General features: G+C 39.3%; 1 protein-coding gene across 2 annotated transcripts in view; it reads right to left on the bottom strand.

Moving 5' to 3' along the window:
- Nucleotides 1–2,267: 2,267 nt before the first annotated feature.
- The window catches only part of HIRA (histone cell cycle regulator), a 65,787-nt gene continuing 41,651 nt past the window's right edge, over nucleotides 2,268–26,403 (bottom strand). For both annotated transcript variants that reach the window (XM_032776999.2, XM_032777007.2), the window contains 14 exons: nucleotides 25,743–25,970; nucleotides 24,847–24,932; nucleotides 23,433–23,627; nucleotides 22,137–22,307; nucleotides 17,321–17,525; nucleotides 16,323–16,427; nucleotides 15,169–15,317; nucleotides 13,034–13,195; nucleotides 11,760–11,818; nucleotides 10,509–10,614; nucleotides 8,845–8,967; nucleotides 6,898–7,061; nucleotides 4,245–4,333; nucleotides 2,268–3,241 (listed from right to left, as the gene is read on the bottom strand). In XM_032776999.2, the coding sequence (XP_032632890.1) occupies nucleotides 3,125–3,241; nucleotides 4,245–4,333; nucleotides 6,898–7,061; nucleotides 8,845–8,967; nucleotides 10,509–10,614; nucleotides 11,760–11,818; nucleotides 13,034–13,195; nucleotides 15,169–15,317; nucleotides 16,323–16,427; nucleotides 17,321–17,525; nucleotides 22,137–22,307; nucleotides 23,433–23,627; nucleotides 24,847–24,932; nucleotides 25,743–25,970 (1,959 nt within the window). In that variant the 3' untranslated portion in view covers nucleotides 2,268–3,124. The remainder of the gene's footprint in view (nucleotides 3,242–4,244; nucleotides 4,334–6,897; nucleotides 7,062–8,844; nucleotides 8,968–10,508; nucleotides 10,615–11,759; nucleotides 11,819–13,033; nucleotides 13,196–15,168; nucleotides 15,318–16,322; nucleotides 16,428–17,320; nucleotides 17,526–22,136; nucleotides 22,308–23,432; nucleotides 23,628–24,846; nucleotides 24,933–25,742; nucleotides 25,971–26,403) is intronic.

The following is a 26,403-nucleotide window of genomic DNA, read 5'->3' as shown; positions in this document are numbered from 1 at the left end:
CTGCTCAGACTTCTGATCAGCTATGGTGGCAAAAAGATCTGTTTTCAGAAATCCCCAGGTAAGAAATATCTAAAGATTTGTCTAGTTCCCACTCGTAATCCTGAGTGAAGTGCCTACTAAGGTTGTTGGCTATGGTGTTTTGGAGACCGGGTAGGTAGACTGCCAAGATCAGGACATCGAGGCCTATGCATGAGTTCCAAAATTTCATGGCCTTAGCAGAGAGGGAAGGGGGTCTCGCTCCTCTTTGCCAGTTTATATAGTTCACATTGTCCCTGTTTGTCATTATGTGTGCTGTCACTGAATAACTCTGGATCATGAAAAGGGAAGTTCTGGACATCACAGGTAAATCATGAGGAGTGAAGTCATGATGCCCTGTGCATTACTATAACCATAACATTGGAACGAGCTGCCATATCAGCCACACATGGAGAAGCTTGCAGCATTGTTCTAGCCAAGAGCTGCTCTTCTGCAATGATGGCTTGAAACTGTTTTGTGCTCTTGTAGCAGATATTTAATAAAAGAGGTAAACTTTGTATAATTAATGTGATTATATTTTGCCAGAATCACCTGATTATTAGCAATTGGAATTGCGGAGTAGCAGAAAAGTAAGGTTCAAGAGTTTGTGCTCCTTGTCATTAGATGTAGTCTTTGAATGGTGTTGTCTGTGATGCTCATTCACTGCATTCACGACTAAAGAATTCGGTGTGGGGTGGGAAAATAAAAACTCAAGCCCCTAGCTGGGACAATACTTTTCCAGTGGTCTTTTAGCTGACAGGGGGTGCAGTACCAGGAGTCTGCAGATAGACTTGGCAGATTCTAATAGTGCTTAATTTACAGAGAGGGCTACCCAGGCTGACGATGGTGCATAGATGTCGAGCCATTTGTGCTGCGTCTCCTGCAGTTCTTCTAATGAGATCTGAAGGATGTCTGCTGCCCTCTTCATTAAATCTTGAAATTACACCTCTACCTCGACAGAATGCTGTCCTTGAGAGCCAAAAAAATCTTACTGCGTTATAGGTGCAGCCACATTATATTGAACTTGCTTTGATCCACCGGAGTGCGCAGCCCCGCCCCCCAGAGCACTGCTTTTCTGCATTATATCTGAATGTGTGTTATAACAGGTCATGTTATATTGGGGTAGAGGTGTATTTGAAATCATCATGAGATGGTGAAGGGGATGACAACTTCAACTGGGGAAGAAGAAGAAATATTAGAATGTGGAACAGCCTCCTCGTCAGCTCTCCTTTCTTGGTCCTCAAATGTATCCTCACTGGAGACTGTTTATGAGAAACAGAAGGAGCTGAAGAATGTTCCCTGGGATGATCTACATAAGTAGTGTGCACTTCAGAAACCAGTTGCTGGTAAATAGCCTAGGGATCCCAGTATGCCCACTAGGGAGGACCATATGGGAATGGTGGGCACATCCAGGGTTAGTTGTACCAGGTGGATGTTTGGCGGTCTTTGATGGTAGAAGCCTGGAAGTGTTCCTAAACAGTCCAGGTTCTGGCTAAACAAATGTAGGTAGGCAGTCAGAAGAACCCTGCATAGAAATCTGGGAGTCTGAAGAACTCCCTTTCATAGTCTGGTGGAGTTGGGGGATGGAGGAGTAATCAACCATCTTTCAGAAGGTGTCGAGTACTGGGGAGGCAGGTGGTCCTGGAGAATGGTGAAATAGTAGGGATAAAATTGGTTGTGGTACCAGAAGTCTTGAACTCAGAGGAGACTCAGCTGCCTCGTAAATAAGCAGGAGTACCGTTGAGAACCTGAACTCTTGCGGTATTGGGTGAGCCAACACAGTGACCTGATGAGTGCCAGTCATAGAGGTGTGAGGTACCAAAGGCTGGACTCACTGTTCCACTTGTACTGATGGTCTAGCTACCGATGAGGCCGTGGAAGACGAAAAGTGTACTTCCTTCTTAGTCAAGTGCTTAGAATCGGTAGTATCTTCCCATATATCCTTGGTACGGGACACAAGAATGCACATGGTGTATGCACAAGACGAACAGGTATTGCCACTGAAATCTTCCGACTGAAGGTGCACATGCACGCCTCAAGTAGAGTACCTATAGGGACGCTACCTGAAGTTGTAGTAGTTACAAAAACAAGGTTCTAGATCACTACAGTAAAATCAGTGTTAATATGTACTACTCTGGTACTTGGAGAGAAAAGATCACCCAGATAACATTAGTTCAATATTGATTTCTATACACATTTAAGATGATTTAACCTGTATTACTGTTTAATGCTGTTACAAGAAGACATGAATATCCAGAGCAAGGCCATCTTTTTTTTAATCCAATGCAGTGTTCATTTATTTTTGTACATACAAAAAGAGCCACCCTCTTTGATTCCCCCCACCCCCAAAAATCTCTCCTTTACAAACAGTTAAAAATTAAAAACCAGATGATGACAGGTTAATTTTGGTACAATTATTCAGCAACATAGCTGTCATAATTAGAGTTAAATTTCCTACAAGGCTACTTGTAGGGAAATCCTGATTATTGGCCAAATAAAATTCCATATTACAAGTTAGCAAATTCTAGTACAAAAATAGTCCTTGTGTTAGAACAGCCTTTTATAATTATATTCACAGGTTTGAGTCTATTGGCTGCATAATACCTTAACATTTTATGAAATTTCTTTTATATGGCTCATTCATCTAATTCAATATAGTGTTGAGCCTCAATCAATCCTCAGGCAAAAAACCCTGAACAGGGTTAATACGCTGCTCAGTGTACTCTGAAGTACTGTGCTTTTCACAGAACATCCAAAAAAATCCCCAAACTCTTCTCAGCTAGTCTTCTTGATATCACAATGAGATCCAGACCCAAAAGGACCCCCCTGAAGTACAGATCCACAACCTTCTGTAGGAACACAGGCCACAGCTTTGATGTTCAAATTCCACTTGGAAAATAGGTCCAGCTCCTCCATTCATTTTCACATTTGCCGTGGTGAGCTCTTTAGAAACTAAAGCTTGTCACTCATGAAAGATGTTGGGCCATTCTGGTACTGCCGCTTTCAGGAGTGTCCCATTCTGGCCGGGCTCTCTCCTCTTCTGTCTCTGGTTAATGCTGTTCAGCAATTTCCCTTAGACCAGGCCCTTCAGGGAAAATCTGGGGAAATACTATTTGTCTCTCAAGATGTCTAGCTGCTCTTGATATTCTGTGAAAAGCCTCTGGAAACGGAGGTTCTGTCCGATGACAGGAAGCAGTTCTTTCAGTAACTCTCTCTTTCGTAAACCCTGCACAAAAACGTCAAAAATCCTCAAATTTATTTTATATCATTAATGCAGGTATTTGATACAGGATTCACTTAAGATTAGTGTGGTCTCTCTTTACCTTAGAGAGCTGTTTATTTGGTGTCACCTCCTGTTATTTAGATTTCAACAGTAATAAAACAATAATAATAATAATGAAGTCTTTAGGAGTTCATATTAAATGTTCTTGTTGCTGCTTCCATGTGGTGATAGAATGTGGAAGTGTTCTTTGAAGGGCACATGTTTCTTTGGCATATCAGCCCTTTCAAAGGTACATGCCTAGTGAATGGAGAGCACTGAAGGTGCAACCTATTCCATCTATTAGGTATGTTAGACAGCATCAGTGGAGATAATGGAATTGTTAAGTGTTTGTATACAGTGCCAGAGAGAATAAAGGAGGTTACTATTTAGGTAATGGAAAGGATGGATTAAGTATAGAATGGAAGGGGTTCCACAGTGATTAAAGTCTTTGTAGATTGCTTGCTTGCTACTCAATTTGAAATACACTTGAGGCTAAAGGGCTATCAACCTTCCCACCAGTTAAAAAAAGTCACACAAAGTAAGCAGACATATCTTCTTCCTTAAGAAACAGTAGCTGGTCAAGGCTTGGCTCATAGAATTTACTTACTTCCTTGTGAATCAGCACCATGCTGGCACAGCTTTAGAAACAGTATTTAAGTTAAGTGAAAACTATCTTTTTAAAAAAACAAAAAACAAACAAAAAAACAAAAACCATGGAACCCCAAAACAATGAAAGCCCTAGCAGTGAACTTTTAAAATAAAAGCTGAAAATTACCTATCAGATGACACTTTTAAGGGTAGATCAAATTTTGGGTTCTCAACTTTGGAGGTGTTCTTTTAAATGTTACCAATAGAAACTATGAGAGGAAATGTAAAGTACATTCAGTAATTTAAATTAAAACTGTCTAGTTTATACACTAAAGAAAAGTCTCCCCTACTTTATTTAAAAACAAAAACCAGCACTTACCACTACTGTTGATTCCCATTGACTTCCAGCTGAGTAATGGACTGGACCCAATAAATCCTTGCATAATTCTCGTAGGCGATATTCAAACCCTGAGAATTACCAGAAATAAAACATTCATAAACATGAAATTATACCCACTACACCAGGGGTAGGCAACCTATGGCATGGGTGCAGAATGCGGCACGCAAGCTGGTTTTCAGTGGCACTCATACTGCCTGGATCCTGGCCACCGGTCTAGGGGGCTCTGCATTTTAATTTAATTTTAAATGAAACTTCTTAAACATTTTAAAAGCCTTATTTACTTTACATACAACAATAGTTTAGTTATATATTATAGACTTTTATAGAAAGAGACCTTCTAAAAACATTAAAATGTATTACTGGCACACGAAACCTTAAATTAGAGTGAATAAATGAGGATTCAGCACACCACTTCTGAAAGGCTGCCGACCCCTGCACTACACAACATAAATGGCATATAATTTAAGACAGAGTTACAAGTATCTAGACAAGAACAACATAAGGACAAACCAATATGATTTCTGTAAAAGTAAATTATTCCTCCCTAACCAATAAGAATTATTTGAAACATTAAAATAGTAAATAAATACAGGCTGGTGGATTTATTCTAGAACTTCCAAAAAGTTTTATCTACAGTTCTCCTCAAAAAGGCTGTTAAAAGTGATCTACAAAGGAAAAACAATGGTATGATTATCACATTTTTTATTATAAATACAACCTGAAAGACACCCCTTCTTTCCGAACCCACCCCCCAAAAAAACATCAGCTTGTTTTTTATGTTATACATGTCTTGGCTGCCCTGGTAGACTCCAGTAACTGTTGAAATGACGACACTACAAAAAAGTCAGACTGAAAGTTGAGTAATTGAGAGGAGAATTAAATGTTTAGTAAGTCTGTTTAAAACTTTTTTTTTTAACAACACATATTTAATGCCAATATCTAAAACCAGCTTGGAAAAAGGATGTCTTTGATAAAGACTCAACATCCCTGCCTCTTGTATTAAGGTGAGAGTGTTTGCAATAATCATGCTTCCAGATCCTCACTAAAGATCCTTCAGCAAAACTTAAAAAGACCAGACTTGACATTCTTTATATTTATCAGATAAAAAACCAAGATGAACACCTTTAAAAACACACACAAAAACTTTTCAAGATAACTTTACATCAGAAAGTAACAAAAAGGGCAGAAGCCCAATTTTGCAGTGTACTTAAGGTGATTTGGTAATCACAGGATGAGAGGTAAAGTCTTATAATAGAGTTTAAAAAATGGTAAGGAATTAGGTATCTATATAGGAATATATAGGATCAATACAATGATCTACATCTTTCAGCATTTATTAATCTGGAAGTTGGGTGAACAGTGCAGTGGCATAAAACACTGATAGCAAAATTGAATGTTCAGAGTAGGTTTAATGTAGTGCATATTTTTCAATTTGCCAGTTAGGTCCTGAATTAGTTTTAACTTATTCGAAAAATAACTAGGTGTCATTATGGACAGATCCAGATTCAAATATTAAACTTGGTTAAGAAGGGAGTGAGAGAACCACATTTATTTAGAGAAGTGTAATCTAGTGCATTGAATTTGGGACGGAGAGGCAAGAACTCCTGAATTTGATTCTGATTCTGCCAGTAATTCAGTATGTGGTTCTAAGTGAGCCACTTCACCTCTGCCACAGTTTTCCCATACCTAAAATGGTTATGTGGGTGAAGAGAAGGTCCCATGTAGGAGAAATTAAGATAAGGGGAACCATTTAATTTGGAAAGCAGAGAAGTGGAGATATGCTAGAGAGCTGTAAAATCTGAAAGGGACAGAGAAGGCTAGTTAGTTATCCTTATTTAACAATGTAGAAAAAGAAGATACTCAAAAATAAACTCAAATTGGAAATGAACAAAATGGAAGGTTATTCCCCATCCCCTTCTTTGCATAAACAAAAATTAACCTATGTAACTCACGGCTGCAGGCTATTACATTAAATAGATTAGCAGAATTTTTGTTTAAAGTTTAGACATTTACATGAATAAGAGTAGAACTTCTGCAGCTATATTAGCCATGATAAAAGTCACAAAGGGTTAGTAATTCCTCTGCTGCAGGACAAAATGTGATCACCAATTGAGTCAGGAATAAATTTTCCTCATGGTGTATTTTTAAAAATTACATGCTTTATGAGGGTCTTGCAGCATCCACTAGCAGCTGCTATCGGGGACAGTATATAGATCTTGGAGGATAATTCATCTATTAAGCAATGTGTACTTCTATACTTAAATTCAGAGATGGCACTTCTCCTCCCAATACACTATTTGTATTTAACATACAGGCAAAAGAGCCTCCACTATGGACCACCTTCGGAAGCAAATGCGCTGGAGTTTTTTGATTTTTTGAATTACCACAGAGGTGCCAAACAAAAGGACACTGAGAACAATCACATACATAATGAGTATCAGAGGGGTAGCCGTGTTAGTCTGGATCTGTAAAAGCAGCAGAGAATCCTGTGGCACCTTATAGACTAACAGACGTTTTGGAGCGTGAGCTTTCGTGGGTGAACACCCACTTCATCAGACGCATAATGAGAATATGGGAGTTCTGAAAAATCCACCAGAGCTGCAAAGAAATAACACTGCATATCATAGCTCACCTTCATTAACTAGGTACCGTGCATAGATAAGGAGCCAATGGCGGTATTCATGACTGGATTGTAACATAAGTGCCGCTGCTATCTGATTCTCCAGGTAAGCCAGTGTTGTTTCTTGTTGTACTAAATGAGGCATGGAGAACAGTCTTGCAGCTTGCCTTCCTGAACTATAAACCAAACATGGCACAAAGTCAGAGACCAATTAGAAAAAAATTCCCCTAGTGTAGAAGCCAGTCTTTCACATATTTGGTGCTTTCCCAGTTTGCACCTCTACTGCCAAAGGCCACTGCCTATAAATCTTCTGCATCCAACAGATGGAAAGACCCTTGGACCTGTCTACATTGGCACCAGACCCAGACTGACCCACCAGGGCACTAGGTTCAGTGATCCCCCAGTCCCTTTAGACATTCCACCTGGGGGGCAGTAACTGATAGGAGCTTCCACAGCCTCCTGAAATCATCACTCACTCAGCTTGGAAACTGAATTTTACTGTATTGTCATTGGTCACTTCTCCCTGGTCACTCATCCCTCTCCTACCACTGCAGCCTCTCAGGTGCCCAACCCCACTTTCCCTTGTCCACTGGGGTTCTCCACCACCTCCTCATTTACCTCTCTCCTTTCTCCTCCCCACTCCCATAACCCCTTCCTCTTGCCCACTTCAATCCTGAGGGTGCACAACTCCCCTCCACCACAGCAAAGCTCAATTTATATAGTTTCCTTTATATTATAAAATGAAATATATAAGAAAATGAACAAAATGGAACTAACACAGTAAGTTCCTATCATCATCCTGATCACTTTGCTTATATGCTGCATTTCTTTCATCCTCCCTTCATCTGTTTTTTGTCTTTAACATTGTAAGCTCTCCAGGGTAGGGGCTGTCGTCTTGTATGTTTATATAACCCTTTAGAACACTCCTGAAACCACACCCAGAGGAGTGTGAAAGCCAGGAAACTAAATGAAGGCTAGTTCTATAAATGGTCTTTGGAAAAGGCTGGAAATTTTTTTTTAAGTTAACTAAAATGTTCTAATAAAATTACTTTTTGAAGTAGCTAAAACATCTTTACAAACCTTAACTAATTTTTAATCTGGATATTTTCTTTTTTACAAAATAAATCCAAACTGTTATTTCCATTCTTTCTATTTTTAAATCCTAATTTTCTTGACTTTTTTTTTTTTTTAAAGGCAAGAAGGAAACTAAGTCCTATTACCCTACTTACAGCCCCTCTCATGTGGGCATAAAAAATTAGTAAAATAAGATCAAAGTTGGCTATGAGAGAGTATATAAATTAGAAATTAGGGATGTGAGTAGCAGGTAAAGATGAGCCCCTGAGCTGTCAATGGACATTTCCACTGGCTCTTGCTATTCGCTGGTGGTGTGATCAGAAGTTAAAAATATGCAGCAAGTCACTAAGTAACCATCCAATCTTCCCTAAAATTCTCAAAAGACTCCACAGAATAAGCCAGCTAAAGATAACTGAATAAACCAAAGGTGAAGCTTGTAGACCACGCCACTTTTGGGATGATGGTCCAATAAGTAAGTTATAAAATCACAATGCAAAATGTAAGAAATCCAATTTAGATAAACAAAGTGATATTCTATCAATATAAATGAGAAACACTGCACCTACAGGTAAGGAAGAACTATAAAAGTAGAATTATTAAGCATAGTGTGCAGCCACCTTCTCACTACCCAAATATTCTCTGAGCTAAACAGATACAAGGTTACAAAAGTCTAAGGCTTAAACAGACCCTCTGTACAAATCTGATTGACAGATTAGCTCTCCAACCCACTGATATTTCTGAAAATAACTAAGTAATTCAAGCATTCACTCACAGTGAAACCAGACAGCACAACAGAAATTAACACCAGGCAATTAGACTGTATAGGAAGCAGAAACAGTCCACTTGGCTGATCAGTGAACACAAATAAAATGCCTAAATGCATACTTTGATGTTCGTCCCTGTATTATGGCTAAGGGTCCTGAACACAGCATGGCTTCTTGGGATGGTAAACTATTCCTGTAGTCTGCACATTGTGCTAAGGAGTCCTGTTTGTCAGAGACAAGATTCCTGGGGGGGGTAGAAACAAGAACATATTACAACACAGTGAATGGTGCATCAGGTGGCAGATGACTCTGTTCTAGTCTGCTTTATACTTGATTTGCATTTTCACAATAAAAACATTTATTAAAGCTAATTTTAAAATTATATAATACACAGGTTAAGAAAAGAGTCTCTACATCTGGGTATAGTGCTTAAATAATACAAAAGTACAAAGGTTGGTTCAAAAATCATACAATACATAATCAGCAATAACCCAAATTTAGATTAATAAATTTAAACTATACACACTGGTGCAACGCACAAGGCTTTCGGCCAAATCCTGCTTACTTTATTTACACAAATGGTCCCATTGAAGTCAATGGGATTAGTCACATAACCTAAACAGGATTTGGCTTGAGCTCTGAAAAGCATAAAGAGAAAATCCACTGGCACATTTTACAGGTTGAATATTGAAAACAAAAATTCACATCCACTGCAGACCCAAGGCTGTACGGAACGTAGATAATTACTTTATCATGAAATTAACTTTACCCCAAGATCCTCCATACATCAGACCCTACTCTCAGACTGCTGATCAGCTATTCTGGCAGTTCCTTTACACTGAGGATATGATGCCGCCTTCATACTGACAGGGGAGAGCTGACAGCTACAACTCCCACCTCCTACACCTAATTAAGGCTATCATCTACATGGGTTTGACAGGCTGGGGAATTTGCTGCTCAAAAGAATGCCACTTGTACGCTTACCAGACAACTAAGATACACAATGGCACAAATGCTAATAGTAATCTTGATTGTTTAATCATGGTTAATTTGAGCTGGTGACTAAGGGACTATTCTTTTATATAAATCTGACTATGTGGCACAAACAGAAAAGTGACAGGAAATTCAGATTCCATCCTCCATTCTTCAATGGTTTAATTGTTGTGGAGAAAAAGACAGCAGGATTTAAGTTCAGGATCAGCCATAACTGTGAATAATATCAAGGCTGTGACAGATATGGACTAGAGCCAGGCAGTAAAAATGAGATTTTTTCTGGGGTATTTTCCCTCCAATTTATTTAAAGAAATAATAATCTAAACACACAAACTACCATCTAAATATAAGAGAGCGTCCAAGTTTCCTGGCAGCTGTTCTGGACTAATTTTTTCCAAAGACTATTATCTTTTACATTCAGAAATCATGAATGTCTGAATAACCAAACCATTTTAAATCCATGTCAACTTCCAGGCAGTTTACAAGCAACCCTATGACAACAAATCAGAGTATATATGTAACAGGTGGGGGGGGGAAAGGGTAAGGAAATACATTTCAGTTTAAGCTTTTAATTTACAAGGGTTATTTTAAACAATACTGAATCATAAAAACATGCACGGGACTGGCCCAGCCATCCACGTACTAGTATGTGGGGAGCAAAGTACAAGACAAGGCCCAGAGTATGTTTCCGCTTGGGTTAGTTTTCGAGAACAGAATTAAGGGGCAGTAAATCAGAACTGGCATGTTACCACAGCCAACTTTAAAAAGGGTAGGAAAGAATGTGCAACTTACCACGTAGAAAGAGAAGGATTAAAACAATATGCCTTTCCATCAGACAGGCTCATCACTGGTATACCATGCTGAGTCAGCAAAATTTGAGAGACAGATGTATCACTTCCTACAGATTAAATCAGATCTCATGATTTCCTCCGAAGTAATCACTACATAACATTTCAAACTCTACACATTTAAAGTGCTGTACAGCCATTAATCAATCCTCACAAGAGCCCTACCGAAACAGGTGTGACTAGCTTACTCCCATTTTACTGGCAGGGAAGCTGAGGCAAAGAGGTGAAGTAACTCACTGAATGCACATAAGCAGGTCAGTAGCAGAGCTGAACTTAGAAGCCAGGGCTCTTAGCACTGAGTTCTGTGTACTATTACATGTGTCATTTCTTTGCAACTATCATTAAATAATCTTGAGAAACTGCAATATACATAAAGGGTTGGTTAAAAGGGAAATATTTGCAGTATCTCAGGGCAGATTATTTTTCTGTCATCTTTAAAAATAAACCTTTCAGTTTACAGGTATCTTCATGTCACTCTCCTAACAAACTATGCTTGGGAAGGTGTGGATAAACATGCTGTAATGCTCAGATATTCATTATCTCCTGCTTACCAATGTGTTCTGATTCTACAGTCCTACGGAGCATGTTTTGAGCGCAGGACCAAGTGACCAGGGCTTGTGGCTGTCTGTCTGAGAGGACTTCTGCAGTCTGCTGGGTTCATACCACACACACATACAAATACTTCTCAAACTGCCTTTGATTAATACTACTAAGGTTAAATCCAGATGGGAGGCCAGTGCGTTTCTCGTAATGCTGATTTTTTTTTGCCAGATACTGGCAAGGGCAGAAAACAGATTTTGTTAAATTCAGATAATTTCTGATCAATTAAGCTTTAAAATATCTGATTATATGCAAGATATGCATTTGGGACTGCAATAGTGTTATGGGATTTATATACCAGATTAGGAAGTGTTTCATGATAACTCTACAACACTGCATTTCCACATTTAAAAACAAAACAAATTACAGGATCTTTAATAGTCTGCTATCTCCTTATATTTTTATCTTCATTGTTTCTGTGGTAATTCAACATTATCCGGTGATTTCCATTTAACACCCAACTACGTACAGAAGAAAACCTATTTATTTTTGCTTTACAGGGGTACATAGAATTTTAGCACACTCGTTAATGGCTCAATATATTACAGGATGACTGAAAGACTAAGGTTGGCAGGTAAATGTGCACTTTCATTACCTGCTAATATTGTTTGCAGAGACTCGTCTTTAACAATCACTGACTGTTTATGAACATCCCTGAAGGGAGAGAAAAGAGGGGGAGAGGAGGGAAATCTATACATTAAAAAGAAATGAATATGCCAATCATATAACAAATCAGTTTCTAGAATGTTCCTGATTAAAATTTGTAATTTAATATTTATTTCATTATTTTGACAACACAATTTTGGCAAGGCAGAAAATAGCAAAGCAGAGCTGTTTGCACTCCTGCTTCCGAAAAGGAATATAAGAAGAATTATTTGCACTTCTATGGCCCTTTCTGTTAGAGAATCTCATCATACTTTGCAAACATTAAGTCTCACAATACATCTGTGAGATAGGTATGAATTATTTGCCCCATTTTACAGATAAGTAAACAAATGGAGGGAGAGGTTAAGTGAACTGCCCAGGGTCCCAAAGTGAGTCAACAGCAGAGCTGGGAACTGAACCCATGCCTTCTGACTCCTAGGCCCATATTCTAGCTCAAGGATCGCCAACACCTTTGGCACGCGGCCCGTCAGGGAAATCCGCTGGCTGGCCGGGACGGTTTGTTTACTTGCAGCAGCCACAGGTTTGGCCAATCGCAGCTCTCGCTGGCCGCGGTTTGCCGTTCCAGGCCCCTCCAGGCCAAGGGATGTGCTGGCCACTGGTTCCCGCACCCCTATTGGCCTGGAATGATGAACCGCGGCCAGTGGGAGCTCCAATTGGCGAACCTGCGGATGCTGCAGGTAAACAAACAGTCCTGGCTTGCCAGTAGATTTCCCTGATGGGCTGCGTGCCAAAGGTTGCCGATCCCTGCTCTAGCTGTTAGACAACACTCTTCCAATGTCAAATCTAAAAATGAAGATTTTAATGATTTCAATGTTTCCTTCTTTCCCTTAATTCCACAGACTAAAATCACCCTGTCCTAGAAGGTAGCTTAAACAAATGACACTTAGTAGGATAAACCATCCACTTTCTAGGGTGAAATTCACCGCTGTGCAGAGTTCCACTTAAGCCTGCAAAAGAGAGCAGTCAGGACTCATGTCTTGCATGGTGGGCCCTCTACACAGGGCTGAATTTCACATCCACAAAAAAGACTCGATTGAAAGCGAACCTGATTTGAACCAGATCATCAGCAGGCACATGCCAACCCAGCCACTAGAAAAAAAACATTTATCAGCCCCAATCAAAGTCATTAACTGAAGCAGTAAGGTAACCACTCAGACTCAGCCATGCTTATTGGCAGTCATGACAGCATAATTTAGTACTCACCACACAGACAGCGTAGCAATAGTGGTGAGAGCCATGACGTAGGAACCTGTGCAATGTAAAGCGGAGATAGGCGAATGCAATATAATAGGTGGGAGAAGGCGACGACCACAAGCTGAAAATACAGATAAGGTCCTCTTCTCACAGGCTACACTCACCACATCACTGAAAATGATCAAAAGAAAACATTTAAATTCAGCTAAATGAAAGAGGCAAGATCTCTTGGGTTATCATACAACTTGAAGAAGGTCCCACTGACAAATGGTGAGGATTCAGAAAATTTGTCTCCAGAAGGCAGAGGGAAAAAACAGGAGAATGTGGTTTTGAATCCTAAATTCAAGTCTCTTACTTGGCAGATGGCGGTGAATGTGACATATCAGTGGGGAAGGAAAGGAGGCGTGCCTGGTCAGAATAAGCCTCAGCATACTGGCCACATGAAGAAGAGGTTGTTTTTTTGCAACAAGACCGTTTCCACACACAGAAGAATGTACAGAGAGAATGATCTGTCAAGACAATGGAATGATGACGATCTCTTTAGCAGGCAGGGAGGGAGCTGTGCACTAGCAGGCAAGAGCACTGCCGAATGAAATTGCTAGATGACAAAATATAAAAGTACTTTTCATGGTGATGTGAGGTTAAAGGTTTGAATTACCTTGCAATCAAAGCCCTGGGTGCATGTTTCAAAGGTGCTGTTGGATAGCACTTCCGTCAGTGAGGAAGGCTTATACTGTAAAGGTAGCACTTCCTACTTCCTTCATTAAAGAGCATGGGAGATTTGGGCCCAAATTTTACATACTTTTTATTTCTATCCTGCTCTAGGGTATGCTTCCAACACTGGATAAGGTATGTGAATGATCAGGAGTTTGCAGTTTACTGTTATGGATGACAGGACACGGTATGAAGGAGAGCGCTGATAACAGCTGTACGTAACTTTGTAACCAACCCTCTTCCGAACAAGCTTAAAACTCAGGCCAGGCTAACCCAACCTTGTGGTGGGCTTGGGCTGAAGTCTGAGTCAACTTGGGCCAATGTGAGTTTTTGCAAAACATTACAGCTCAAAATATAAGAGCTTCACAAAAAAAACCATTTAAAACTTGTCAATTTCAGCTGTGATTTATGAGTTTAATTTGTTCCAATCCAAAACTCAGCACAATTCTTAAGGGCATGAAACCAGAAAAAGGTTCAGATGAATTCTTGTGAACCAGACTTGTGGGTACCTTTGTCACAGTTTGGACCTCAACAAGATCACACAGTTTAAATTAAACTTCTGATGCAAAAACTAAAAGCTGCTGTTGAGAAGGAGGAGAAACTGCAAGTATCTCCCAGGAAACAGGGATCCCACAAAAATATTCTATTTAAAGTGTCCTTTTAAACTTTTAGTCATTGTGGCATTTGCTGTTGAAACAACTGTTGCTTCTAATCATTCAGTCCACTCTAATGGGGGAATTTAAAGGAGGAATGCAATGTCTGACAAAGAAAGTATTTTAATTGGCTAATGAGGACATGGGATGCTATAAATACATTGTTTAGGTCAGGACTCTAGAAGCTAATTCACAAGTGAGGCTGCCATCAGGTCTATATACAGTGCATATTATATTTATTCATATCACATGGTTAATACCAAAGCATTGTGTACAGATTACAAAAGAAGTAACAAAAAGAACAGCGAACCGCAATGATCAAGAAAGCCAGTGCCCCCAGTTACTAATGCTACAGGATGAGGAAAGAGGAACATAAGTGTCCTACAGCCGGCTAGCAGGAAGAGGAAGAAGAGAAAGGTCTTAGGAAGATGTCTTGCACTATGAAGAATCACACAACTCCATAAAAATAAGGGATCCTGTCATGCACTATAATAGTGAATTTAATTAAACATTTTGCAAAATATACAGTGCACCAGGGGTTAAAATAATAAAGACCAATGGGTAGCAATATTCTCTGAAGCTATCGAACTTTGGTAAATTTGAAAATACCTGTATATTTTATTCATGTAATTGGAAGTACTCAAAGGGAACCTTGAATAAGATTTCCACTAACCACTTGTTTAATAGTGTAACAATACAGCCCTAAATACTTTCTCCTGTCAAAGGACTATCACTCCTTTTCTGGAGGCTCCTACTTCTACAAGCAAATTCTCATACCAGCTTCCAGCTGCAGTAAGAATTCGACTGGTGAGGACAGTCTCCCATTCTTTGCCTTCTCGATTACACTTTAACCTGCTCAGCCTGGAACCTCCCACTGTGGTCATCTCATTCTCCACCTCAATGTACATGGAGGGATCTGAACTTACCTGAGAAAAGAAAAGGAAAATCTTTTTACACAGAGGAAAACTGCTCAGGAAACTGTCAAATAATGTAGGTCCAAAATAGGGCCCAATTAAACCTTGGTGTCTGATAAACAAAAGCTCCAGAGTGTTTTCTCTAAAATATCCTCTAAATACATCAAATTACTTCAAAAGGAAGAGATTCCAAAGGTAACTGGTCACTCAAGGCTACTGGTCACTCAAGGCTATCAATAATTTGTGTGTATTTTGAGCCCACCAATTGAAAAAAAAGTTTATATTTTCAGTCATCTGTTCTTCCTAAGTCCTGGACACCAAATCTAGTTCAAACAAGGCTGTCGCTGCAATCTTTCAGGATTCCTGCAGTCAAAGCCAGACTGTGCCAGGAAAGCACACAGACAAGGGACTACATAGGTACATGAGTCAGTGTTACGTTAGGCCCTCCAGGTGCTGAGCACGTCACTTTACCGCATGAAGAGACCTCAGAGGAAATGCCCAGTTTATGTATAGAGCTGTCTGTGGTTCATGTGTGAAGAGAAAGCACCAGCCCTGTCTGGAGCTGCTGCTGCCACCACTTCTCTTGTAACACCAAAGCTAAATAAAGGAAGAAGGGAGGGGCCGCCTAAGGGGGGAAAATATGTTTGTCTTTGAAGGCAAGTCGGGTGAGAAAAGAAGGAATCAACTGCTGAAATGGATTGCCTCTGCAGGTGAGTTAGGAAGGAAGGAGGCAGAAGTCAGAGGGTGCATGCAACTTACTAAGGTCCCGAAGCCAAGTCAGGTAGGGGAGGGGAAGAGGCAGTTGGGAGGCCTACACTGGCAGGAAGGAGCCAAGTGGGAAAGTCTTAGAAGAAAGTGAGGTGGGTAAAGCTCCTTCTTGGACAAGGCAAAGGAATTCTGCTCCAATCCTTCAGTTTAATATAACTAAGCTGAGTGTCTTAAGGATATTTTTGGAAAAGTAAACAAATCTTGGGGAAAATGCCTTTTAAGTAAACAAAGTTGCTGTCACGCACTTACTTGCAATGTAAACGATTTCTGTGGGATTGGGGTTGGCAGTTTAAGTGCTAATGCTGGTGCAGAGATGCAAGTGGCATCCTTCTCAGAGGCCAGTGCAGCTGGGGACTGAAAAACAGAAGTGTCAACAACAGTAACAGAGCAATTAAAAACAAAAAGAAAATCTTATGAACAAATGGAACAGTGCACAGTTATCACTCACAAAAGCACCTCAGTACAGATATACCCTAGTCCAGATTGAGTTGTCAAGAGAGAAACCTCAACAGATGTTTAAAGACACGTCAGAAAAACCTCACGCAAAAGCTTATTTTTTTTATTTAAATACATATTGCATAAATACTATGTCTTCATTCTCTAAACTGGCTGCTAAGAATTTTCAGGAACAATACGTGGTCATTGCGGTCTGCATTAGGCCATCTTTGACACTTTCCATTTGTACTAACTTAATGGAAGCTCCAGTATGTTTCAGGGCAAGGCCAGCCCTTGAATGTTGGTAATGAAAAGGGCTATTGCAACTGAAGGATGGGAAGTACTGTCATAATGTACTAGCTAAGTATGTACTCTACTGCCCTGTACTGAATGGAAGGTCATACCTGCTCAAGTGTTTATAATTACACCACCCTCTTGAATCATACTGACAGCTGATGGAGTTTCTCATTTAGTTCAAGCAGCAGACATCTGTGTTTTTTGAAGCCAAGGTCCTGCATCTAACTCCAATACTACATAGAGACTGTTTAGTTAGTGACTACAGTATTTGTGTGTGCACAGCATACAGATTTGTTACATTATGTGCACCTTCATTTTAAAACCTTAAGAATTAGATAAAAAGCAAGCAAGAGGACTAGCTTCAAAATGTTGAGGAACCTGAGCACTCCTGGTTTCACTTGACCACCTTCTGTCTAATCTAACGCAAGGACAACATTTTGCTTTAGTAAATGAAGAGTAGAAACCATAAATACTAATACTATGCACATTAATTAAATTACTGACATACTGATTACCTGAACAGTTAAAGTCACAGGTACTAGTCTGGAGTCCTTTCGAGGCCTGCCTTTTTTCTTCTTTTCTACTATTTCTGCCTCAAGTTCTAGTTTACGCTTGGGCAGAGACAGCGGTTTAGTAGCTGGAATCTTCTCCTCACTATCGCTGCTGCTCTCTAGGATATCCTTGGGCTTATTCTCTTTAATTAAATTCTGATCCTTCAATCTGCATAAAAAGTAAAAGATTTGTTTAATAATTTACATAAGTTATATTCAAAGCTGCCACCCATCCACCCACTATTAGCTTTCAAGCTAAGCATCAGATGTATTCTTAGGCTTCTTTGGATACATCTGAAAAGGTGCAGAGGAAAAAAATTAAGGTAAGAAAAGGCTACTCAATCCTTTGTGCAAGTGCAAATACGGAACATACAAAATGCAGCTTCTTCAAGTAAATTTTCTGCTTAAAAAACAAATAGTAAACTAGGCTGTGGTGGCTTGCACTAACACAGGGGTGGCCAACCTGTGGCTCCAGAGATGCATGCGGCTCTTCAGAAGTTAATATGCAGCTCCTTGTATAGACACCAACTCCGGGACTGGAGCTACAGGCGCCAACTTTCCAATGTGCCGGTGGGGGCGGGACGGTTGCTCACTGCTCAACCCCTGACTCTGCCACAGGCTCTACCCCTACTTCACCTCTTCCCCCAAGGCCCCCGCTCCTTCCTGCCCTCTTACCTGAGCCTGCCACACCCTCACTCCTTCCCCTCTCCCCAGAGCCTCCTGTATGCCGCAGCAGGCATGGGGAAGGAGGGGGAAGCACTGATCAGCAGGGCTGCTGGCAGGTGCAGGGGACCTGATGGGGGGCTGCTGAGGTATTACTGTGGCTCTTTGGCAATGTACATTGGGTAAATTCTGGCTTCTTCTCAGGTACAGGTTGGCCACCCCTGCACTAACACATTATTCAGCAACTAGATACTTAAAAAAAACCCAAAAAACCAACAAGTTTTATTTTACCATTTAATGGATACTGCACCATATGAAGAGCAATTATAATATCCAAATGAGATGACACAACTAGAGTTTTCCTTAAAGAGACTGGTTTCTATTACAGCTGTAATGGAGCGATTCCATTAGGGGCAGGTGGATGGGCAAAGTGGGGGAGGTGGAAGAGAACAAAACTGACACTAGCAAGCTTGCAAATGAAAAGAACACAAGGGCTGTAAATTAACATGTACTGCATGCTTGACATCTCTGAAGTAATGGCTTTCAATGCATATATATATATACACACACACACACACATTATGATGATCATCAGGAATCACAGTTATTGGTAAGGTTGTAATAAAAGCCTTTTTTGCAGCCTCTTCCTACCCTCAGCTTTCCAAGACATTTACGTGGGAAGGGCATTTTTCATCTTCTGCTGATCTAAACATGCAAGGAATTTTAAGAGTAGTTCTCCTCTCTTCTCCATAGAACAGAGAAATGAGTAAAAGATGAGGAGTGATTTATATTCCCAGTTCTACTGCTGTTTGTCCATAATTCTTTGCATTTATGTAGCACATTAAATACATTAGACATGCTTCACAACACCCCCTCAAGAGTAAATATTGTTACTCCCATTTTACTGGATGGAAAGACAAACTCAGAAAGGTTAAATGACTTTTGCCCAACATCATACAGAACATCAGTATCAGAATCATGATGAGAATTTAGGTCTCCTGACACCCAGCCCTGTGCCATGATAATAGATCACAGTGACTTTCAGACAAGTCACCACCTTGCTGTCCCTCCAGCTTCCCAAGCTGTGAATTGGGATACTACTGTTTACTTCACTCACTCACAGGGGTACCCAACCAATGTCCCTTCTGACTTTGGGAAGTGGGCAGAAAAGACACTGTACCTCACATACATACTTGTGGACCAGTTTGCCATGCAACTGAGTCTTGGCAAATACACCTCTACCTCAATATAATGCTGTCTTTGGGAGCCAAAAAATCTTACCGCGTTATAGGTGAACCGGGTTATACTGAACTTGCTTTGATCCACCAGAGTGCACAGCCCTGCCCCCCCGGAGCACTGCTTTACCGCGTTATATCCGAATTTGTGTTATATCAGGTGGTGTTATATCGGGGTAGCGGTGTACACCCATTAGAGACACAGTAACTGCCCTACTGGATCAGACCCAAGGTCTTGCTGGTTCAGTGTCCTGTCTCTCACAATGGCTAGAACCAGATGCTTCTGAGGAATGTTTAAGAATCCCACAGTATGCAGATGTGGGGTAATCTGTCCCCCATAGTACATGTCATCCTGGGTTTCTAGTAGTTAGAGATTGGCTCCAGGCCTCAATCTTGAGGTTTAATCGCCTTTTCAAATTTTTTGTTATTAATCTGAAAACTCTGGATACTCATGATATCAACATAAATGTCAAATCCCTTTTTGAATCTTGCTAGGTTCTTGGCCTCAACAAAATTCTAAGACAATGAGTTCTACAGGCTAATTACGTGTTGTGTGTTTGCTGGTTTTGAATTTGCATTCTTTAATTTTCATTGCTTGTCCCTTGTTCTTGTGTTAGGAGACAGGCAGAACAAAAGTTCCTGATCTGCCTTCTCTAGACCATTCATTATTTTATACACTTTTATTGTGTGCCATTTATGCATCTCCTTTCTAAGACAAACAATCCCATTCTTTTCAATCTCTCTTTATATAAGAGTTTTTCCAAGCCCAAGATCATTCTTGTTACTTTTCTCCAATCCCCAGTTCTGAAATATCCTTTTCTGAGACACTATGACCAGTACTGCACACACTATTCCAAATGAGGCCACAGCATTGATTTATATAATTGCATTATAATATTCTCTGTGTAATTGCATTATAGCATCCTCCATGTTATTCACAAGCCCATTCCTTAGGTACCCTAACATCTTGTTTGCTTTTTTGACCACAGTGTCCCATTAAACACGTTTTCAATGACCATGACTGTACCCAGGTCCCTTTCTTAGGTTGCTACAGATAATTTAGAACCCTGTAAGGTGTCAGAGTAGTTTAATTATTTTCCTCCAATGTGCATTACACTTTGTATTTACTGACATTGAATTTCATTTACCACGATATTGTCCATAAACTTAGCTTACCACGATGTTGTCCATAAACTTAGCTTGTTTAGATCTCACTGAAGTTCCTCAAAATCCTGTCTGGTCCTAAGTATCTGAAAATAACTGTCTCACCTGCAAACTGTTCTACCTCATTACTCACCCCCTTTCCAGATAATTAATAAATATGCTAAACAAGGGATAAATGTACCCTTGGGAGTACACAGAGATCTTCCAGGGGATACATCAACTCATCTAGATATCTGCCTAGTTTTAAACTGGCTACATAAAAAGCACTAGCAAAGTCAGGACAAACTAAAATTTCATACAATGACTTGTTTATACTGCTCTGTATACTATACACTGAAATGTAAGTACAGTATTTATGTTCTAATAGATTTATTTCATAATTACGTGGTAGAAATGAGAGAGTGAACAACTGTTAAGTATTAGTGTGCTGTGACACATTTGTATTTTTATGTCTCATTTTGTAAGCAAGTAATTTTGAAGTGAGATGAAACTTGGGGCAAATCAGACTCCTGAAAGGGGTACACTAGTCTGGAAAGGTTCAGAGTCCCTGTGCTGAACAACACAGGACCTATTATGAAAGCTTAAGGCACGCACTTCAAACCTTTTTGCTATGGATTACAATTGACCATTAAATCCTAATCTTTGTTTTCTGTCTCTTAGCCAGTTTTTGATCCCTGACAATACTTTGCCTCTCACTTCATGACTAGTTAGCGTCTTGCATAAAGGAACTTGTCAAAGACCTATCAGCACTCTAAATAAATTATATCCACTGATTTTCCTTTATCCACGACTTTATTGACACATGCAAAGAATTTTAAGATTAGTGAGATACAATATTCCTTTACAGAAACCATGCTGGTTAGACCCTATCATATAATGATCTTCCAGGTGTTTTATTATTCTATTATTATTTTAATTATTGTTTCAAGCAATTTGCCAGGTACGGATGTAAGGATTAGGTCTATAATTCCTCAGATCAGTTCATGAGCATTTTTTAAAATACAGGTAAAAAATTTTCTACCTTCCCATCCTCCAGAATAGTGGGGTTTTTTTGTTTTTTTTTAAGCAAAAGGACAGTTTTAGGGGAGGAAATATGGGACAGGAAAAAAAACTGTTGTATTTACTGTAAATGGGGCAACTATGTAGCTCACTGGCAAGACACTGACCTTCTACACGATTTGTTGAGGGGTCTGGGTGTTATAACATGCACAGACTCACGTCACCAAACTGAAAGGTTTTCCTTTTCTAGACTCTGATCTTGTGGCTCCACAGATAAATACTTGAAAAGAAAATGTATTGCCTATACAAGGTTCTCAGCACAAAACTGAAATATGTCTGCAACTATTGGGATCTACTTTCCATGTAATGTAATTTAGATTGAGATGGAACTCCCTGCTGCAGGCAGGCTAGATTTTATTGTCTTCCATGAAGACCTCACATGCAATGATTTTATCTTGAAACAAAAGTTTTAACTAAGGAAGATCTGAAGGATTTTCTTGGTCCCATATGCTTGAGGCTGAAAACATAAATATGAGTATCCATGGATAATGTTACCTCAGAAAATCTTTCTTACTAGTAGCTCTTTTTCATTGCCTTCTTCTATAGAGATCTGAGTTAATCTCCAGAATCCCAGCACTGATGCATCCATATCTCAGAGAATCATATTGTTTTATCACTGTCTGCTTGTGTGCCCTCTCCTGCTCTGTACCATCACTTACCTGTCTATGGCAGTCTGATTTGTATTTATTACAGCAGAAGTCCCTGAGGTGGCTTTGGATCGTTCTGTGAATCTCGAGTCAAATGCTTTCATTGGTTCAATCTTAGATGGAGTTGTTAACACAGAGGAAGATGATACAGGGGGAGCAGCTGAAGCAGAGGTAGCATTTACACTATTAAAGGAGGAAAGAGAAAAACAAAGATTGAAAATATATTTGGAGTCATGTAGTACTCAAAAATAAATCAGGATTTATCAAAACCTTCTACATGGACTACATGTTTCATTAAATTTGCCACTCTTGGATGTATGTGAATTAAAATACACCATATCCTTTCATGTGTCAATATCCTCTACTCTCAAAAAATTATTTATAATAGATTTGAGAGTTGAAATCTTAATGCTGCTGCATAAAGTCTTTTCATCTAGCTATAATCAACTGATTCATTCTTTATAATTTTCAATTCTTGATTAAAAATACATATTATCTGTAGGCATTTAGGGTCCAAGTACAATAAATTAGTGATTACATATCTGCAGTGGAGCAGCATGAAATGATCTGTAGGTCTCTGCAAATTTATTTTGCTGTAGCAGGCTGAAATTTTTACACTCAAGCCTAGCTGTTGCCTACACTACAGTTCAAACCACATAACCTGGTTCTTGCAAACACTCTTTGAACCACACAACAAGACCTTACATCACAAAAAATCATCTAAATAAGGTTTGCTCACTTTTAAAATACTGAATTTAGACTGAATAAAGAAGTTTTAAGGGGGCTGCAATCTTGTACTAATAGCAGCTCAGTGTTTATAAGAATGATTTAGTGGTTACTCCAATGGATAACAATTAAAATACATCTTACTGCACTGGAGAAGAGCATTTCCTGTGCACACCTAGGGATTTGTTCAGCCCTGTGAAGCTTAATTAAGTAAACTGTAGTGTTTTAAAGCTACTAGGTATATCCCAACTCAAAGCTCAGTCCAACAATGGATGCATATCCTCAAGGAAAACAGAGGCGTTCATGCTAGTTGACTTCTTAGTAAGTGCTGCATAGTAGTGTGCATTGGATGTTAACAAGGATAAACTGACTTCACAAAACACATGGATTTGGTATAATTAGTTCCCACTACTATTAAAAGCGTAACTGAATATTAACAAAATCCTGAAGTATACAAGACAATACTAGATTCTCAATTAATATTTTCTAGCAGGGAAACCACTTTAGCAACTGCTCATTCAGAGAATTATGAAGGACAAGTCATCTACGTTAAAAGAAATGAAACCTCTTTCAAACACTGACCCATCTTTATTGACTGCATCATCTGTTGGTTTTATACTGGCTGCCAGTGGTTCTAGAGAAGGCTTGGAAATGCCGAGGGAATTGGTTGCATTGGAATCTAATGACATCAGTTGCTGATTACTTTGAGAAGACATCATTGAGCCAGCCAGAGATCCAGATATTGGGATACTATTGAAGAATGCGGTTGAAAAATCCCTATACCAAAAAAGATTAAAAGCAAGTACATATGATTTTTTTAAAATTAGTATTTTTTTAAAAACTATTTTAATTGAACTTTAATATCATTTGTGTGTGTACAATAGACACATTTAAATACCCATCCATTTTTTCCCACATATTTTTCTCTCATCTCTACTGCAATGTAGGCCAATGTGGTGCTTTGCGATTTACCTCTGCTAATTAATGAGGTAGAAGGAATGCGCATTGCTTAGGGGTGATATTTATTTGTGTACAGCTGAAGAACAAACAAAGGGAGCTCTCCCATTTTGGAGAAAACATTTTTTAAGTTAAAGAGTTTTTATAGAGTTAGTTGACAGATGCAAAACATTAGCTTAGTCCTGTTGAAGTTAACGGTATGACCTTTTGATGGCAGAAAACCTGTGTCTTAACACTAACCATTCTAGACTGGCTCTTAGATCTTACTATTAAGAGAACACTGGGATAAATGCAGATTTTCACAACTGTATGCAGGATATTTCCAGCAAAAGCCAGCTACCGAGTTCAAATCATGACTGGCATGATTACACAGGATGTAGACACATGCTTTAGAAATTGCTTTGGACGACAGAAAGTATAACAAGCTCCTTGGAAAAGGGAGTTTATTTTTCATTCGTGGCTCTGATCTTGGGATCTTTTTTCCATGACCTTCCCTCTTCCAAAAACAATAGCTAAAGCTGCTCAGTTTGAGGATACGAATTCAGATAATCTAAAACACTGAAGGATTCAATACACAGTATATTCCTAGAAGAGGAAAAAAACATTTTTTGGATGAGATAGGAAACCAAGGATGGGACCACTCAGTCATTCAAGATCCCATAGCACTTGGAATGTGCTGGAACAAGTGTTCGCAAACACACAACAGCCAAATTCCAAGTGGAATTATTACATTCTTCTCACCTAAATGTCTGTGTATTTAATGTGAAATGATTTTCACTTCTCTTTCTTTAAACTATTCTGCGGTATCATTTTCACAGAACAGCTGCCACTTTCTACCCTAGAAGCGGCTGCATTTTAATGGCAGGTAAAGTGATCATTATAAAGCACTTTGAAATCCATTCATCTTAAAAGTTCTTAAATGTAAGATATTATAATATGCAATGGGTTTAAGAGGGACCTAAATTTTGTCAGCGTGAACTGGAAGAAGTCGATGAAAAGGTCAAGGGAGATAAGAAAAGTAAAACACTTCAAAGTATACCCAGTGTCCAGCTGAGCTATGCAGAGAGGTGTGATCCGCCTCCGGCCATCTGCAGTCCGTGTTTCAACTTGTTTCTTTAAAAGATTCTGTTGGGGGAAGGGGAGAAAATAACGTTAATTTGAATGCTTTCTCCAGTTGACACAAGACTCTGGTTAGGTGTAATGAAATGAAAAATGCTCATCAATAATTATATTCTTTATTGCAGGGAAAATTTCACACACCCCCTGTGTTTCTGAACTAAAGAGGCCCCAAGTATTTGCACACACTTACTCGATCTGCCTTCCTGTCAGCACAAACAAATTGGATTTTTAGGACCGTAAACTCCATGGAGGAAGGATTGTCTTTTAATAAGAGATTGTGTAATCCCTAACACAATGAAGCTCAGATCTGTGATTGGTGCTCTTAGGCACCACCATAATACAAACAACAAATCACAGCTAAATACAAGGTAGAACACTTTTCACAAAACCATCACTTCATATCTGACCTCTCAGTCCTCAACCTCAAAGAAAACCTGCACAACACCTTAAAAAGATGAGCCTGGGAGTTTACATTCATAACTTTGTTAGATACTAAAAAATCATGGACTTAATAAAGGCATTGGATTTATGGCTCATTACAACAATCTATAAACCACTAATCCCCATAACTGCCCATTTCACTGTGAATAGTCATCATATTAACTCGATATGCTAAACAATCTGCCCCACCTTGTATTTAGCTGTGACACACTGAGTACCTTTCCCAGACCTGAAGAAAAGCTCTGTGTAAGCTCAAAAGCTTGTCTCTCTTGCCAACAGAAGCTGGTCCAGTAAAAGATGTTACCACACGCACCATCTCTCTCTAATTATCAAATTTCTATTGGATACTATAAAATCACTATTCAAAAGGCCTACCTTTCTAATGTCCTCCAAACTCTCACCATTAACCATGCTCGCCACTTTGGGAGCTGACATGGCAGTCCCTGCTGCTTCCCGTATTGCTGCATTCTTCTGCTCCATCTGCTGCTGTTGCTGTCTCTGTTGATACTTCAGCATCTCTGGATTCTCAATAATGGTAGTGGACAACTGAGCCTCAGTCATTATCGCTAAGCTTTTACCATAGGTAGACTGATGAATGTTGCTCTATGGGTGTTAAAAATGTAAAATATAAAAACAAAACCTGATCACAACTGCTACCAATACATCAGTGATTGTGCTATATAGACATTACACATATCTATTAGTATCAATATACAAGTGCCTTCAGTACTATTTACACATCATTCAAACATTTTTTTCTCTCATTATATTTTTTAGATAGCATCCAACTCATTAGCAAACTTAACCAGGGTGGCAAAACTTCTGTTGCTAGCAGCGATAAGGGGGAAAATCCAGCTGATAGCAAAGCATGCTAAAAAGACTTACATGCAAGCTCATAAGAGTAATTTTAAACCATAATTTTGAAATCAGGAAGTCACTCCTCACTACTTAGGCCAGACAAATGTTTCAAATGTATAATGCAATGTAAGCAAATGGGTATTTGCCAAGATAGTTTTTACTCTGGAAAGGATACTTA

This window comes from Chelonoidis abingdonii, chromosome 22, assembly GCF_003597395.2.
Source record: "Chelonoidis abingdonii isolate Lonesome George chromosome 22, CheloAbing_2.0, whole genome shotgun sequence".
In the NCBI taxonomy this organism is placed as follows: Eukaryota; Metazoa; Chordata; order Testudines; family Testudinidae; genus Chelonoidis; species Chelonoidis abingdonii.
Note: the sequence above shows the minus strand (reverse complement) of the source record. Positions and strands in the feature narration are given on the sequence as shown.